Consider the following 18,660-nt stretch of genomic DNA (forward strand, 5'->3'; position numbering starts at 1 on the left):
GTTATACTGACATTCTGGCTTTCTTTATTCTTTATTTACCCGTAGAAGTAATCATATAAATAAAAATCTATAGTCCTTATCTGCCTACTTTTTCTGGGTTGGAGACTCAAAGTAAAGCTGGGTATACACATACCGAAATTACATAGTTACCTAGTCTGGCTAAAAAAAGACAAAAGTCCATTCATTTCAACCATTAAAAAAAAAGTTATCCTATACCCACGGTTGATCCAGAGGAAGGCAAAAAAACCCAGCAATTCTGCCGGTTCAGTAGGAAGCAGATGAATTTTGGTATGTGTGTACCATTGTCTGTTCAACAAACTGCCTTCTGTCAAACAGTGGTGCTGGAAGACCAGCATGCAATCAGAGCTTGCATCCAATAGCTGCAGCACTGATCTGTGTTAAAAAAAAAAAAAAAATCCCCACTGTAAGAATACAATAGCACAGCGTGAGAGGTTCCTGCTTCAACATCCCTTACATGCATACGTGAATCTTTTTTTTTTTCTTTTTTTTTTTTTGTTCAAGCCACTGGATGCAGGTAAACACGCTTTAGTATGCCCTGTGTGAACAAGCAGGTTGAATGAAAAAAAGAAAAAACTATACGTGTATACCCTGCTTATGATAGGTCATCGTGACAGCCAGGCAAAAAGCATTTGTAGAACAAGGTCATCATTGACCGTCTCCATGTTTCTCCCAAGAAAGGTTTCTTGTAAAGTAAACTTGTCGACTTACTAAATTCATGAAAGCAGATGTATATCCAATCACTAACATCTCATGTAAGCAAATTTTGGTATGTTTTTAAATCCGCTTTAATTAAAATAATAGCCAATAATCCTGCCATGGGCTTCGCTGAGGCATTTCCTGTTATGGGGTGATATCTGTTTCCCAGATTTGCCTCTGTATTATCACCCTTGTACATGCACCCCTAATACAGACTAGAAGCAGCTGTACTAGATTGTAAGCTCAAAAGAGCAGGGCCCTTGATCCCCTCATGTTTTGCATTGTATTGGTATTGTTCTGTCACATGTTCTGTCCCCCTTTGTAATGTACAGCGCTGAGCGAACTATTGGCGCTTTATAAATACTGTATAATAATAATAATAATACTAACGCATAGTGCAAGACATGGTCCACCTTTGTCCTTATCAGAAAGTTGACACCAAATCATGATGTGTAGCTGAGGATGGAGCAAATGCTTGTAGACAGGCAGTGACTGAAAAAAGTCAGGAGGGAGTTAGCAGCACTAGGATACAAAAAAGAGTAAATGGTGAGTTTTTTTTTTTTTTTATGGCATAAAGCATTTGAAATTGTTTGTTGCAGAGAGTTTAGCAACTTAAATGTTATAAAAATTTAGCAAAATACATAAACTGCAGCCACGGGCAAATGTCTGGAGATATAGAGACCTGAGACCTGTTAAGCAAATTCTGGTGTATGCAGCTAGTTAACAGCTACCCACTTTTCCCTGTTAATTACTAAATATACCCATCATAGTGATCAGCCAGTGATATGTGGGGAAGTTGGTTTAAAATAATAAAAAGTAGAATTCCAGCCTAACACTAACTAGTCTAAAAATGTTCATTTCCTCCTTCTGCTACCTATGCTATCTTACCTGTGTAAGAAAACAAAAAAAAAAATCTCTAAATTTACCTACAGTATTTTTGGTCTGCTTTGGTTCAGTCACGTGATTCCGCAGCTCCGGCTTCTCTCTTTCATTCAGTGGTGGCAGTAAATATCAATCAGCCCTGCATTTGCCACTCACTGACCAGAGCTGACTAAGATCAGTACGTCTACACATTTTCTTTCTTTTTTTTTTTTTTTTTTCTTTTTACACAGGTTAGCCTTTATAGTTAGGAGGGAGGAGGAGACATTTTGAAGACTAGACTAGTTAGGGTTGGATTGAAATTCTACTGTAATAGAACACAATGGATTTTGAGGCTCAAGAGTTGCTCATGGAATTAGATAGAGGTAAGTGCTGGCATTTCTGCTGTTTATTCATGTTGCTAGTCTAATGTATTTATTGAGAGAACATTTTTATAGTGAAACCTCTTTACATTCCACTAAAAGAAATATCATAATCCTAAACCATTACTTTGTGGTTACTTGCATCTAACTGACATTCTGAAAATGTACACTTCCCGTGAATCTGTAAGGCACATGTTACCATTGCCAAATAACATTATTGTGTTCAGTAACAAAGTACCTTTCTTGGCATGAATATCAAATGTCTGCTCTCAATCTTCTGCGTGTGACTTAAGGCCTGGGAATTGATCACATGGTTTGATCACCAGAATGAAAAGGGTGAGCTTTGGCTGTAACGCAAGAGACTGCTAAAATAAATTTTGTGCTTCTGATTTTTCTGTAATATAAAGAGCATTTTATTTATTTGTAAATCCTTTTCCTTTACAGGGAAGGAGACTGGTGGGAAGCAAGATCTATAGCCACTGGAAAAACTGGTTATATTCCCAGTAACTATGTTGCTCCTGCGGATTCCATACAGGCTGAAGAGTAAGATTGTATTGCTTACATTTTTAGAGGATAAGTGAGCCAACATATTAAGTACTGGCATTAAACTGACACATCTGACACACCTTGAAACTATTATGACCACTAAAAAGTATGATTGTACGAGCTTGGGCAGACATATTGTAATGGAATTTACATGTACTGCCTTCTGTTACAATATAAAAGTGTAACTGGATACAGTCGGTGTAATAATTAAGAGTATTTCTGTGATCGTTCTAAAAACATGCCTGCTTTGCTATATATCTATCATTCAGATTATTAGGGCCCATTCATACTATGTTTTGGCAATGCACACTTTTTAATGCATTGAGGCAGCACATTATTTTTGAATTGGCTGGCATTGCACCTCAATGTCCTGCACCATTTTTGTTTAACACAACACAACACACCACACCACAGAGATGGTTCACATCTCAAAAAATGGTGCACTAAAACTCCTATGCATTGTGGTGTGCTGGCTAGTTTGGTTGCTTTGCCATTCAGAATAAGTGGCAGTGCACTTACTTATGCAAGTTTAGTAGCAAACAGAAAAAAATATGCACTTTAACTCAGACACTAAACAGAAAAAAAAAAAATCTTCGGTCCTTTTCATGTGGGCACTGTCAGGTGGATAAAAAAACAAGCAATTGAGGTGAATTTTTAAAATACTTCAGCCGCCTGTCAAAACCAGGCAGTGTCAGCCAGACAGCCACACATGTGGGGTTCGGCAGGCAATGCCACATGCTACTACGCAAAAAGTGTAACCCTATGTTAACTAAACATTGAATTGGGCTTTCGTTTTTATTAGAAATGTACTTTAAAGTGAAATTCCAGTTTTGTCAAACACAATACTCTTCTTAAACTATATATATTGTGAGGACTTCAGAAAACCTTTCCTGTTCAGAAGATAGATTGTTGCCTTACGTTGTCCTTTCTCTAGCTCACGAATAAGAGTGTTTGCCTTCAGTATCCCGACCTGAGCACTCTGTGTAATCCTAAAAGGAATGCCATCTGCATACATTCAGCCATAGAGTTCTAGGGAAATATCTAGGCAAAAATAAGTTACAGATGATGACTCTAATTTTGTGCAGATTTTGGAGAAAATTAAGTCACACAAGCAAGAAATTTAGTTTTTTCAGATATATTTAGATTATTAAAAAAAAACTTTTACATTTTTTGCAGTTTTTTTTTTTTAAGTCATTGTGGCCGCAGATTATTTTTTAAAGCAGACCTAGTAGGAAAAATACAAGCTCCGCTTAATAAATTAAGCCCTCCCATAAATATTTGCTTTTAATTAAAAAAAAAGGAGAAAGTGTTATTAAATATGCTTCACTCTTGCCTAGGCAAGGGTGGAATTACCATTCTTCCAGTGAAATCCTGAGGAATGCAAAGTATCCAAATCTTGAAAGAAGATGCTGCAGCGCTGTCTTCTCATGAGTTTTCAGATACTGCGTATTCCCTGGGATCTCACTGGAATTGCTGTGACATCAAATCCTGTGGTCAGGCCAAAAATGTAAGTATATGTGCTAACAATGTTCCCCTGCCATTTTGTGTGTGTTTTTTTGTTTTTTTTTTTGTTTTGCAGTGTGCCCGAGCTGACAGAGAGGAGAACGGTTAGTAAACAAGACAGTTCTCTTCACCGTCAGATATCATCAGAAATCACTGGGCGCCAGCAAGTTCTTCACTGGCCGGGACCCGGTGATTGACAGCAGCGGCCACAAACGGCGGCATGGGTAGGGCACGTGCCCCTACCCTGAAATGCAAAATGTACGTGATTTTGCGCACCCGTGCCGCCCTGTAGCAGTATTTCTGCTATAGGGCGGACAGGAAGCAGTTAAGTAAGGTTTTCTTTAAATGAGAATATGGGAGGGCTGTTTGTTACTGTATGATCTGAATATCAAATTGCAAAGCCATTGGAAAGCTACACTTAAGAAATAGCGTTATGAACCTTGTATGATGAATTACTTTTTTTTTTTTTTTTTAAAGAAACTGTTCTGTTACATGAATTCAGACACTGGTAACATCAACATTATTTGATTTTTCAGATGGTATTTTGGGAAAATGGGTAGAAAAGATGCTGAAAGATTGCTCCTCAACCCAGGGAACCAGAGAGGAACATTCTTAGTAAGGGAAAGTGAAACCACTAAAGGTACATATCTCAGTGTTTTAATGTTTATATGTGGTGAGGAATGTCTTTTTGTTCATGTTATTTAAAGCAGTCACTAAAATCTAATTTTTAGCATATTGTGATGATTACACACTGTACTGTGCAAAAGTCTAATGCAGGTTTGAAAAAATGCTGTAAATTAGGAATGCTTTCAGAAATAGAAGTGTTTATAGTTTATTTTTATCAGTAAAAGAAAATGGAAAGTAAATGAACAGAAGAGAAATCCTAATAAAATCAATATTTGGTGTTACCACCCTTTGACTTCAAAACAGCATCAGTTCTTCTAGGTACCCTTGCACACAGTTTTTGAAGGAACTCAGCAGGTAGGTTGTTTCAAATATTTTGGGAGAACTAACCACAGATCTTCTGTGGATATAGGCTGCTGTCTTCTGTCTCTTCATGTAATCCCAGACAGACTCAATGTTGAGGTCAGGGCTCTTTGGGGGCCAAACCATCACTTCCAGGACTCCTTGTTCTTCGTTACACTGAAGACAGTTCTTAATGACGTTGGCTGTATGTTTGGGGTCATTGCCTCTCTGATGGTATGATAAGTATCTGCCTGTATTTCTCAGCAGTGAGGATACTATTGATTCTGACCAAATCTTCAAACAGACTTTTGCTACAGCCAAATACTTCAGATTTTGACTCGTTAGTTCAGAGCACCTGCTCCCATTTTTCGGCACCCTAGTTCCTATGTGTTTGTGCATTGCACATGGAAACAAGGCAAAGTGACTCAGCTATGCACGAAAACATTGGAACTGGAGTGCAAAAAAATGGCAGCAGGTGCTCTGGACTGATGACTCAAAATTGTAAATATTTGGCTATAGCAAAAGGCAGTTTGTTTGCCAAAAGGCTGGAGAGTGGTACAATAATTAGTGTCTGCAAGCAACTGTGATGCATGGTGACAGTTCCTTGCAAGTTGTGGGGGCTGCATTTCTGCAAATGGAGTTGATGGTTTGTGCAGGATCAATGGTGTTCTCAATGCTGCGAAATACAGCCAGATAATTACTCATCATGCCATACCATTAGGGAGGTGTGCGATTGGCCCCAAAGCTATTCTGCAGCAGAACAATGACCTCAAACATATAGCAAACAATGTCAAGAACTATCTCCAGTGTAAAGATGGCCATAGAGCCCTGCTCTCAACATCCATTGAGTTTGTCTGGGATTACATGAAGAGATAGAAGGATTTGAGGTGGCCTACATCCACAGATCTGTGGTTAGGTAGTTCCCCAAGATGCTTGGAACAATCTGCTGAGTTCCTTAAACTGTGTGAAAGTGCCTTCAAAACCGCATCAGTTCTTCTAGGTACAAAGAGTGGTCACACCAATATTGATTTGATTTGAATTTCCTCATTTTACTTTCCATTTTGTTAATTTATAAAATCAAAATATTAGCACTTCCATTTCTGAAAGCATATTTTGTTAATTGCTAAAAAAAAATTAACACATCAATTTCTAAAAGCATTCCTAATTTACAGTAATTTTTTTCCACATGCTTAAGGCTTTTGCACAGTACTGTAAGCCAACAAGTAATGGCAAGGCATCCTTAGAGAAAAGGTTTACATCTAAAATTATACCTGGTGATCTTCCCGTGAAGCCCCCTTCTTAGACTCTTCCTTTTTTGAGGTGTGAACACTAGGTCACTGTCTCCTAGTGGTTCTCCTGTATTGTAAGCCATCCATAATATGCTTTTTCACGGGATTATAAGTGGCCTTGTAAACAATCATTTTGCAGGCATGTTCCACCGTTATTGTTCAGAACAAGCTTGCTTATGGTAATGATATGCTGCTACCTCTTGAGCGCAAAAATATAGCTAGGAGCTGGCTACCAAGAGGCTGGAAGAAATCGGCAATTTTCTAATAACAGAAAACATAGCAGTTGTATGATATACAGCACTTTAGCCAACTTAAAGAATAAGTTCAGCTTTAAAAAAAAAAAAAAATGTTTTTTGCACGTAGAAAAAAAAATGTGCATTGACTGCATTGATTTTTTTTTTTCTGTAAAGCATTACACCCACAATCAGCAGATCATGGGTGTAATGCCAGGCTCCTGCAGACTTTCAGTGTAGCTGTCTGCATGTACCTCCAATACAGGCAGGCAGTTACTGAAGCTCAGTGAACTACCTAGTGCTGATCAGTGCCCTGCTAATTCATTGAGAACTATGAGCTATCAGCTGCAAAGGCTGATGTTAGTTGTAGTTCATTGATGCACAGGGATCTGTGAATAAATGACGTGGCCTTGTGGGCGCGGTCGTGCTCTATTTGAATTGTGACAATGGTTGCGGGGAGGTGATCCTCAGCCTGCTGTTGGAGGGGGCAGAGCAGACAGATCCTGAACATGTTACACCCTAAATATAGGTGTAAACATGTAACATTTTCAGAAAGGTGAACATATCCTTTACTGTCATCCAGTTAGGATTTAGTTCTGCTGTAAAACAAAGTAATGAAGAATTTATTAATAATGTTTAATAAAATAGATATGTTACCCATATCTTTTAAAAGCTAAAGGCTTTTATCTAAGCCTGTCTTGCAATTACTCCTTGACAAAGTGTTGTATTTATTAAATAAAAATATTTCTTAGTATTTCACATGGTAAAAGTGCAAGCAAATATGAATGTTATTAGACTGCTCCCTGTGCTAGACAAATGTTTTAATTGATTAAAGCGTACCATAGGAATTTCCAATGGCGCTTAGTGCCATCCAGTGGCCAAATGTGGTATTTTCCATTTTATGTCAATTAAAATGTTTGACCAGCACAGGGAATTGCGTAATGACATTCCTTTATTGTCCCATTTGCACAGAGCGAAGGTACGTGCACTTTCACTTGGCTATTGCTATGCAATTTTCTTTTAACAAATACACTCTATATTATACTTTTCATCATGCGAGAGAGCATAACCCGAGCATTTGGTAAAACAATGTTAAAAGGTTTAACTAATATGTTTTCAAATTAATTTCTATAGGAGCATATTCCCTTTCAATTCGAGATTGGGATGAAGTAAGAGGTGATAATGTGAAACACTACAAGATCAGAAAACTTGACAATGGAGGATACTATATCACTACACGGGCGCAGTTTGATTCACTGCAGAAGCTTGTAAAACACTACTCAGGTAATTATATCGGTAATTTTCTGGACAGATTTCTGTTACCTCTTCATTTTTGAATATCAAAAACCATATGTTTAGGGAATATTATTCTGAAAGGCTAATTTTTTCAGTCATATTATTTTCATTCGGTAGCACTTTACCTAAGGACTTTGTATTGCAGCGGCTAGTGTGCAGTGCGGTCCAGCTGGACCGACATAGTGTTGATGCGCTGACACCCAAACACTGCACTGCTTACTGGTAGCTGCCCAACATAGTCCCACTGCACCTGATGTGAATGGACCCTAAGAGAAAAACTAAACTCATAACGGAATGTGGCAAATCTAATTGCAACAAAATGTATTAAAGAGTGTTATCTTTTGCTCTTCACACCAAAGTGGAACTTCACCTTTGAAAGTTCCGCTCATCTTCCTCCCTCCCCTCTCATTATAGGGAACTTTTCCCCAATCATCTGCCAGGACAGCCCTTGAGTGATGGAGCTCCTCCCATTGAACCAGGAAACACATCGATATTAAAAAGCTGTCCCACAGCTGCATGGTCAGTTGTGTTTCCTCGGTCCAGAGGTGACATGTTACTGTGAGGAACCATCTTTTACACTGGCGCTCTCCATCTCTCTAGAGCTGCCTGGAGGGGGAAGGAGCTCTGGTGTTTGTCTGGCTGTGTTGTTGTGGCCTTACCAGAGTTTTTATTGGGGGAGGTCGTCAGTATTCGGTTGCGGTGATCCCTTCTTTGCACCCGGGCAGGAGGAAACCCACTCCCACCTTCCTTCACAAGCCATCGAGGGAAGCAAGCAGTGATGAGGCAGAGCTTCTCAACAGTATTTTTCAGTAGGAAGTTACACCGCTTGACTGAAGGTCGCTGGGCTTCATTTCCGGTAGAAATGGCTTCATCTGGGAGCCGGGGACGTGGTTACGGTCCCATTCAGCACAGGAAGGAAAGGGAAGGCTTTTTTTCTGGCAGCCTAAAAAGATTTCCTTTTGATGATGACCCTGTGGCAGTTTAGAGAAGGGAGCATCTGATTTGGGGTACTTGTTCCAAAGAATCTAAGAAGTCAATTCTCACCTTTTGAAGACATGGGTCTTTTTCGAGATTTTATGGCCATAGGAAGAGTTGTCATTCTCAAGAGAGCTTCGGAAACAAACATAGCAAGTTTAAAACCTGTTCTAGAGACAACGTGTGTTGAAGAAATCTGGATTACTGGCTGTCGCAGCTACAGGAACATCTCTTAGATGGGACTTCCATGGAGGAAATACTAAAATCCCTTCAGATGTTCTTCAACGCTATAGGTTTTATTGATGATGCTTCTGCCGAGTCTGTAAAACTTTCAGCCAGGGCTGGAGCCCTATTTGTGGCAGCCAGGTCGGCGATTTGGCTCTAGACTTGGTCAGGAAACTCTGCCTCAAACTAAGTTTATGTAATCTTCTCTTTTCTGGAGATCACCTTTTTGGACCAGGCTTGGACAGTGTTCTAGAAAAAACTGCAGACAGAAAGAAGGCCTTTCTTGCGGACAAGAGAAATCATTTACAAAGAGTTTTTTGGGGGTTTTTTACGTGGTCCAAGGGAACATCCACAAGAGAAGAAAAAGGAACAACCAAAGAAGTGCTGGTCAGTGCGCAAAGGCAAACCGAAGAGAAACATCCTTTTCGGCACTCCCAGCCAAGCCAGCCAAGCCTCTAAGCAACATTGACAGCAAGAGCCCAGTGGGAGGAAGATTGGAGGTCTTTTTGCCACAGTGGCAAAAGATAAGCAACAAATTTGACTTCAATATTTATAGCCAGAGGTTGCCCTTTAGAGTTCTATTCAGACCTTCCAGCAAAATTTGTTGACGAGTCTTCCCAAAGATCCCGAAAATGCTCAATCGCTCCCTCTGCTCCTGGTAGAATAAATAAGTCCTGATTCCGGTTCCAGAGGAAGAGAGGGGCAAAGGTTTTTATTCACACATGTTCGTGGTCAAAAAAACCATCAAGGAAGTTTTCAACTGATTCTAAATTTGAGACCTCTAAACAGGACAATCGGATACAAAAGATTTTGGATGGAATACATTTTTCTCAGTAAGAAACATGCTACAAGAAAAATGTGTTCATGGCAACAGTCTGTGGAATTTTTGAGAGCTTTCCCAAATGGGAATGTGGAGACATGCATCAGAGGCTGGCAATGGAGATTGAGGGGAAACAATATCCCTTCAAAGCAGGACTTTGCCTTTTAGTCTTTCATATTCTCCAAGAATATTTACGAAAATGCTGGCGTAAGCTCTGGCACCTTTAAGGCTACAATCTATTCCAGTGATGCCTTATTTACACGACCTTCTGTTTATGGCACCTACGGAAACTCGCGGAAACAGAGAACCTCATTCAGGCCCAACAGTGGCTAAGGTCCCTAGGTTGAATTCTAAATTTGGACAAATTGAATCTTTTCCCTGCTCAGAAGATCCTCTTCCTATGTTATCTTCGATCCAAATATCAAAAAACTCTTCTTGCGGAAGACAATATCCTCAACGTCATGCGCAAATTGGCATTTCTGCAGAACTATTGGTCTTTTTTTTTTTAGTAAGGGAACTGATGTAAGTGTTAGGTTGGATGACTGCAACATTTTCGGCAGTGCAGTAGGCCAGATACCATCAAAGGCCCTTACAAGCCTTCTTTCTGAAAATACAGAATCAGGGACCTCTGGACAGGAAAGTTGTGTTTTTTTGATTTTTTTTTTTTTTTTTTTCTTCTCTGCCAGCCAAAGTGAAGCTTGCTTTATTGGGTGGAGAGACCACACTCATCTAGATCAGGGTCTGACCTAGATTTATCCGGTCTCCACGAATATTATGACAGACGCAAGCCGATGGGGTAGGAGAGCCCATATGGAAGGGGGAGTGGACCCCAGAGGATTTTTTGAGTGGCCAAAAAGTTTCTCAGGAAGACTTTGTTTTTGTTTGTCATGGTTTTTTTTTTTTTTTTTAATTAAGATGAAATCCAAGAAGGTATAGAAGATGCATTTTAAAGCTGAATCACACTGCATCTGAGCTCCGCAACATGAAAATTATTTTTAATTAATTTGTAATATTCACAGTAAACTCATCCTTCCATGTCTCCATGCTTTATTTTGCTGAGAAATCACTTTGAAAAACACTCCCTAGCATTTCTGGCTGCGGTCATCTTGAGTAAGGGCTGATTCAGGTAGCATTTACTTCCTGGAATCCATCTGCTCTTAGCTCAGGCAAGCAGGCAGGAGGGTGTGCTTAGCTGATCAATTCCCTCATCCTTCTCCAGGATGCAGCTAAGGAAACGTGTAAAGGAAAAAAAAAAAAGTTTAAAACAAGTAAATCTAATATACTTTCTTATCTATTTACTAATGCTAGAAGCATAAGTATTAATAATATTAATCAATGTAGATTGAGAGAGTGAAGTTCCAATTTAAGGCCCTTTTCAAATGGCCAGGTAGCTGTGTCTGCCATTTCTTGCTGCAGGAATCCAGCAGCCGTAGTTACCCAGCCATGTGAAAGAGGCCTAATACTTACAAAATTCTAGAATACAACATATGTGCCAACACATTGTAGATTGTATGCAGCTTTACAAATAATGTGTATTTTTTTTTTTTTTTTTTTTAGAACATGCTGATGGCTTGTGCTATAGGTTAACAACTGTGTGTCCCACTGTGAAACCACAAACCCAGGGATTAGCAAAGGATGCTTGGGAAATTCCTAGAGAATCTCTGAGACTTGAAGTGAAGTTGGGTCAGGGATGCTTTGGCGAAGTATGGATGGGTAAGTTGTAATTTTGATGCATTTAGTGAAAGTTTTTTTCTAAATCAATTAAAGATTCACTCCATTAACCCTTAATTCTACACATCTTACAATATCAGCCACTGTGGGCCTGCTTCTATTTTGTACAGCTGCCTCTGGTGATTTCAGTTTAGAGATCTTGTGCTAAAGAGCCACACAGTCCTTTTGCGTGTGTGTGTGCATGTGGGGGTATTAATCTTGAGCTGGCTTTTAATGTTTTTTTTCACCTGGTGATCCTATTGGTAACACACTTGCTGCCCTAGGATGAGAACACTTACAATATTCTGTACCTATGGTGGAAGTGTCCCCAGAGGAGAGAAAGTATCAGGACTACAGGACAACCCCCCCCCCCCCATAACATAAAGGGGAAGATGGGTATTCTTTACTCTACAGAGAGAGAACTGAATTGTTTTAACTGAAAACTGTGCAGCTCAATACATTACTGGCAGGATTGCCAGGTATTATTTAAACTTTTGAAGAGATGTAACTAAACACCTTCAATCACATATTTAACGAGCTGAAATAAGTATAAGAAATACATTGTTAGGGTTTAAATTAAATAGAATGTACCATCTGAAGTAAGCATACAGCTGCATGAGTCTTGGAAAGCATTTTACATTCACTGATGGATTTGCTTTTAGTATATTTAGGCTTCCAGTCTTAATTCTGTTCTTTTAATGCCCTCAGATCTCACATAATGTTGCAGTAGTGTATGTTAGATCTTCTTCTTCTCTACCTCTTTATGGAGCAGTATTGCATGGCTTCAGTTAAATAATGCAGAACAAGCTAATAGAACTGATGTATTTTGAACCTATCCATTTAGCGTAGTGAGACTAATCTCTAGGTAATGAGTTTCCTGTGCTTTTAAATAAGATATTATATGCAGGCAGACTGTGTCAAAAGTTGTTGCCCTTATGAAGTTTTTTTTTAAAAATGTCTATAATTCAACATGAGTAAATAAGTTCCTAGTCTTTACCAAATATCAGTGAACTTGGATAATTCTTTGATCTACATATCTGCACATTGGCTTTAAAGAGGAAATCTTTCTTCAAGTATATTTTTTTCTCTTCTGTGATGTTTATTGCCTTTAACTTCCTGTGTGCATTGATCTCCAAATAGCATTTTCTTTTAAGTACAACAAGGTGTATTAAAAGAAAAAAACTGATACTTTTTTTTTTTTAAATATATTTTTGCATTTTAATATTCCACCAGCAATCTTGTAATTTAACTTTTTACTTCTATTTTCCTTGGTAGATCATTGGTTGCTCTTTTATTTCTGCTCAGTAGAGTTCTGAAAATGCTTTTTGTTTTGCTTTTTTCCCCTGTAGGAACTTGGAATGGAACGACTAAAGTAGCCATCAAAACACTAAAGCCTGGAACAATGATGCCTGAAGCTTTCCTACAAGAAGCGCAGATAATGAAAAAGCTAAGGCATGACAAACTAGTACCCCTTTATGCTGTGGTTTCAGAAGAGCCAATCTACATTGTTACAGAATTCATGACAAAAGGTTTGTTTCATTGAAAGAATTTTATTTTTTCACAAACCCTGTTATGTAACGCTAAAATGTTTTTATCTTACATCCATTAGATGATTGATATGCCTGCAATCCAAGTGTTTATTTTAGAAAATAAAGAAACATATACAGGAACATTGACTTAGGACTATGGCACACCGGCGACAATTTATCAGTGATGACATAATACTTGCTGCTGATGAATTAAGTCACATTATTCTGGCAAGTAGCTGTCTGCAGCATTTCCATCAGCACAGAGCAGAGTCTCACTAATCTGGCCAGGGACTGACACTTGGAAAGAGTCAAGTATTCTGATTGTACTTTCTAGTAACCCTGCTGCTGACAAGCTGTCACCAGTGGCAAGATAGTAAGTGTCCCATGGGCCTTACCTTTAAACTTGCTGAACCACACGCTCATTCGCCGTAAATTACATAAATCATGCCCATCATATTTGGTACGCTTTTTTGTAAAGTTCCTCTACATGTTTACAATAGTATAGGGTTGAGCATATGCGTTGTTGTTAATATTAAAATACTGTATTATTGTCTACCTTTTTGCTTTGAGGAAATATTTTGAAGGAGGAGACCCTGAAACCTAAAAATTATCTATAACTCATTGCACATCAGCATATTATATTCATAATAAAGAAAGGAATAAAGACAGTTTCATATTTGTTGTATCTGGAGATCCATCAGGGAGGGGCCTGAGCATGGCGCTGTGAGGTTGCATGCTGCAGGAGCTCCAGACGCCCACCATTGGGTCTAGATGAGAGCTGCCTAGATCCTACCTGGTGACCTGGCCTGTGCAGTGTTGTGTGCCTGCTGTGGCTCCATGGACAAGGGCCCTCATGGCAGCCGGCTGTGACGGGAGGTCCCGGTCGGTGGGGCGAGGCTGTGTGCCAGTGTTGAGCCCTCGACGGTGTCTGGCAGAGATTGGGGGAGTCCCATGGCCCCGACAGACTGGGAGCGAGAGGCAGCAGCATCCGTAAAGAGAGGGATGCTGGGAGCACCCAAATGACTGCCCATGTGATGGTGACCGGAATCCCGAGGGGCTTGGGAGAGCAGAGAGGCTCTGCGGATGAGGTGACCACGCACTCTGAGGAAACCCCCCCCCCCCCCCCCCTTTGCTGAGTCACCTCTTTTGAGAGACCCTGAGACATCTAGAGACCTGGATCTGAGATCCTGGCCGGGACAGAAGAGTGAACAGGGACGGAGTGGTCCCGAACTTCACAGGATGACTCACAGTGCGCTAGTTATAGACCTATGTCACTATTAAACATAGACACAAAACTATACGCTAAAGTACTAGCAACTAGGATGAAAGAGCTGATGTTGGAGTGGATACATTTGCATCACGTGGGATTGATTCCTGGCAGAGAAGGGAGGGACAATGGTCTGAGATCACTGCTCCTTCTACAAAAAGCAAGGAGAGAGAAGTTGCCGACAATAATCCTGTCGATTGATGCTGAAAAAGCTTTTGACAGGGTAGACTGGGGATTTATGATAGACACGTTAGAGGCTTTAGGATTAGGGATCAAAATGTTGAAGTGTATAAAAGGGCTTTATAATGGCCCGTCAGCAGCTTTAAAGGTTAATGGGTCCCTTTCACGATTTTTTAAAATGTGTAACTGTACAAGACAGGGATGTCCACTCTCCCCTTTGTTATTTGTAATATCCCTAGAACCGCTATTAGCGATGATAAGAGAGTGTAGATCAGTGGTTCTTAACCTGGGTTCGATCGAACCCCAGGGGTTCGGTGAGTCAGTCTCGCGGGTTCGGCGGAGGTGAAGACCCACACCCGACTCATATGATTCGTGCAGTAAATATTCATTATTATGTTTTTGTGTGAAAATCATGTTTTAATGGTTTTGTTCTTAACGGTTTTGTTCATTTTTTGCACCTATGTATAAATATATACCTAAATATATACCTATGTTTTGAATTTTAAAAATCATATTTTATTTTTCCAATTAGGAAGGGTTCGGTGAATGTGCATATGAAACTGGTGGGGTTCAGTACCTCCAACAAGGTTAAGAACCACTGGTGTAGATGTAATATATTATGATAGGCGACGTGGAACATAAGGTGGCATCGTACGCAGATGATATGCTGTTTTATACTGTGAACCCTAGATTAACGTTACCTAAATAAATGAGATCTTTAAAATACTATGGAGAGTTATCAAATTTGAAAATAAACCCCTCAAAGTCAGAGATTTTGAATAGTAATGTCTCAAAGATCGAGAAACAGACCTTACAAAAAGATTTCCCATTCACATGGAGGGAAAGAAGTTATTTAGGAATAAATTTAATTTCCTCTATAAAGAACCCACAGGTGAAACTCAAAAAATTAGAATATCATGCAAAAGTTCATTTATTTCAGTAATGCAACTTAAAAGGTGAAACTAATATATGATATAGACTCATTACATGCAAAGCAAGATAGTTAGACTCATAATTGTGATGATTGTGGCTTACAGCTCATGATATTCTAATTTTTCGAGCTTCATCTGTATACCAGGCAAGCTATATCCCACTAATAAATTAAATAAAGGATGAGTTGAGGAGACTCAACGGGATTGCTTTCCTGGATAGGTCGTAAAAACGTGGTAAAGATGGTGATTAGTACCAAAAATCTTGTATAAGTTTAACGTGCTCCCAGTACATATACCATGGTCTTTCTTTGTGATATTAATACAAATGATACTCAGGTTTTATATGGGCAAATAAGAAACCCAAGAATTAATTATGAGGTTTTGTGTAATAATAAAGGGAAAGGGGATTTAAACTTGCCTAATTTTAGGAAATATTATATTTCAGTGCTATTATCACGAATAGTAGATTGGACACATAGCACAAATGTTAGTAAAAATGGAAGGCATATTATGTAAGGCACAATTAGAGAGGTTTATTTGGATACCACATACGTTTCGTATAATGGATGAAAATACTAGCACTTTGACACGGAAGGTATTAAGAGTTTGGGATGCAATGCACAAGCAAATGGGATGGAAGTACAATTCAATATTAATTCCTCTGGTGGGAACGAAATTTTTTCCACCAGGGAAATGGATAAAAGAAAGAAATGTATGTTTAAAGGATATAGATAAGGAGGAACTATTCTTTTTTTCAAGATTTTAAGAGTAAAAAAGATTTACTTTTCACATTAGATGAATGGCGGTATTATCAACTAGGACATTTTGTTGCAGCGCTCCCACAACCAATGAGAATGTTGGAGGGCATTTGAAAAAATGTTGAGTTCAAATACAGTTCAAAAACATGCCACCTCTAGGATTTATAAGACCCTAACACCCTGATCTCATCGGGTGCGATTTGGCATACGATTTGCATGCCATGCGACTTGCACTGTAAAGGGTGCCCCCACCTCACATTGTAATGGCTCCAGGGCTTCTTGCAGAATGCCGACTGTTGGCAACGGCGTAAATCAACATAGAAGGGCTGCACAGGGGACGTGGCAGGCAAGCTCATTGGTGATACAAGCTCACTGTTTGTGGGCACAGCATCCTGTATCTCTGTACAGAAAGAAGAGATAAGCAAACTGACTATGCCAGCACAGATTTCCTTCTGTGGTTGATGTGGTCAAAATGAAACCGACAAGGGGGAAACTGTCAGGGTCACCAGATAATAAATTGTAAATAAGGCTCTCCGGTAAGAACGGGGGAACCCACAACAACATAGAATACAGTCACATACATGTGATATGAACTTTTGGGAGAACATACTCGTTAAACTCTTTTGATTTTCCATTGTGATCTGCAACAGATGATCCTGTTGCCTTAGGACAAGCTAATAAAGTCCCTGAACAGACCACTTAGTTTTGCACTGAGGGCTAGGTTGTCACGTGCATGGTGGCTCTGGAAGTTCAGACAGACAATCAAGCTTATGGTCCCAAGGATCAGGTTCCACCCTTCCTGACGGTGCATTTTACTGGATCTACTAGGCTTTACAGCATTAGGCATCATTAGATTTACAAGGCTGCCACCTGTTCACATGTTCTCTAGATTCTACTATGTTGCAGCCTTGTCTGCTGCCACTTTTGGGCATAAGGTCCTTCAGACAGCTTTTTTGAGCTGCAGATGGTCCCAGGTTCTTTGTAGTTTTTCCCACCCTTCAGTTAGACTGCTTTTGAATATCCTAAAGGTTGGACGTTTGTGTGCTTATTTGGCATCGAAAGAAATTAGGAATTTTGTACTCGCCGTAAAATCCTTTTTTTTGAGTTAATTGAGAGACCCAAGTCTTATTCCTATGTGTTTTATAATCCCACTCCCACTGCTTTGCTAAGAAACTGGGTCGTGGTGGTAATGGGAGAAGTTATCCTGGGGTGGCCTACAGTTTGTTTGATTGCCAGTATAACCTGAATGGTAAAGACTTCCCGTGTCCTTCAAAGGACTCTAAGGAAAGAATTTTATGATGAGTACAAAAATATATTGATGTTCTTGCTGTTGGATAGCAATGGAGCCAGGTAAAATACATTTGTTTTGTGTTTAACAGGCAGTCTTCTGGACTTCCTTAAAGAAGGGGATGGGAAGTATTTGAAGTTGCCACAGCTTGTTGATATGGCTGCACAGGTAAGAGTATAGGCTGCGTTCCCTCATGTCATGGTGGTTGTTGCAATCAACAGGTTAATTAACCTACATTTTCTCTCTTTTGTAGATTGCAGATGGTATGGCCTATATAGAAAGGATGAACTACATTCACAGAGACCTCCGAGCTGCTAACATCTTAGTGGGGGACAATCTTGTTTGTAAAATTGCTGATTTCGGTCTGGCCAGGTTAATAGAAGACAATGAATACACAGCAAGACAAGGTAAAATTACTAAAATATAAATAGTGTAGGGCTGCCTTTAAACAATGTGTATATAACACAAGTGATGTGCAAACTGGGTATGTGTAACCAAAACCACAATGCTGCAAACGGTTCACAATTAACTTAACAAGTGTGTCTGAATAATAGCACAAAGTATACGCATAATTGTAGGAAACAGCTCCAGTGCTGTAAAACAAAAAAAAAAAAGATCACTACGTAATATTAAGTGATAGAAGTGGTCATTAAATAAAGGTATTAAAAAAGTTCAGTCCACAAATGAAAGTCTGTATCACTTTTTCTTTCTTAGATATGTGACCATAAAACCAGTGCTGCAAGGATAAGCTTCCCTTTCCAGTGAATACACCCACTGACATGCTCCAGGTGGATTCCCACCTTTTAAATTTGGATACAAATGGGCCTCATCACACTTTTCCCACTCCAGGGTCCAAAATGCAGCTGGCAGGCACACCTTCCCTTTTAATCAATCTTCAGTCGTGCTGTGGCTTTAAGGCTCCAAATGCACCGACTAAATGATCTAGATGCTCAGAACCAGATATTTCCAACCATATTCTAGTAAGATTAAGGTAAGTATTTATTGAATAAAACACACACCTACATTCATCAAAGGTATATACCGTAAGGAACTCTTGATAAGCCAGGATCATGTCCTACCACCTGCATCCAGAATTGACTGACATCACCATAAACACCACCCTAACGCGTTTCACCACGCCCCACATGGCTTCATCAGAGGATGTTATTGTGATAAGGCCTTTGT

The 18,660-nt window shown here is 39.5% G+C and overlaps 1 protein-coding gene across 2 annotated transcripts in view; it reads left to right on the top strand.

Annotated features, from left to right (window-relative positions):
• YES1 (YES proto-oncogene 1, Src family tyrosine kinase) overlaps positions 1–18,660 on the top strand; it is an 83,616-nt gene that overhangs the window by 58,417 nt on the left and 6,539 nt on the right. For both annotated transcript variants that reach the window (XM_089678240.1, XM_089678251.1), the window contains exons 4-10: positions 2,403–2,501; positions 4,544–4,647; positions 7,630–7,779; positions 11,369–11,524; positions 12,871–13,050; positions 17,567–17,643; positions 17,729–17,882. In XM_089678240.1, coding sequence (XP_089534366.1) covers positions 2,403–2,501; positions 4,544–4,647; positions 7,630–7,779; positions 11,369–11,524; positions 12,871–13,050; positions 17,567–17,643; positions 17,729–17,882 — 920 coding nt within the window. The remainder of the gene's footprint in view (positions 1–2,402; positions 2,502–4,543; positions 4,648–7,629; positions 7,780–11,368; positions 11,525–12,870; positions 13,051–17,566; positions 17,644–17,728; positions 17,883–18,660) is intronic.

The sequence above is a fragment of the Staurois parvus genome, unplaced genomic scaffold (assembly GCF_062004578.1).
Source record: "Staurois parvus isolate SC_StPar_1 unplaced genomic scaffold, SC_StPar_1.0 ptg000015l, whole genome shotgun sequence".
NCBI lineage: Eukaryota > Metazoa > Chordata > Amphibia > Anura > Ranidae > Staurois > Staurois parvus.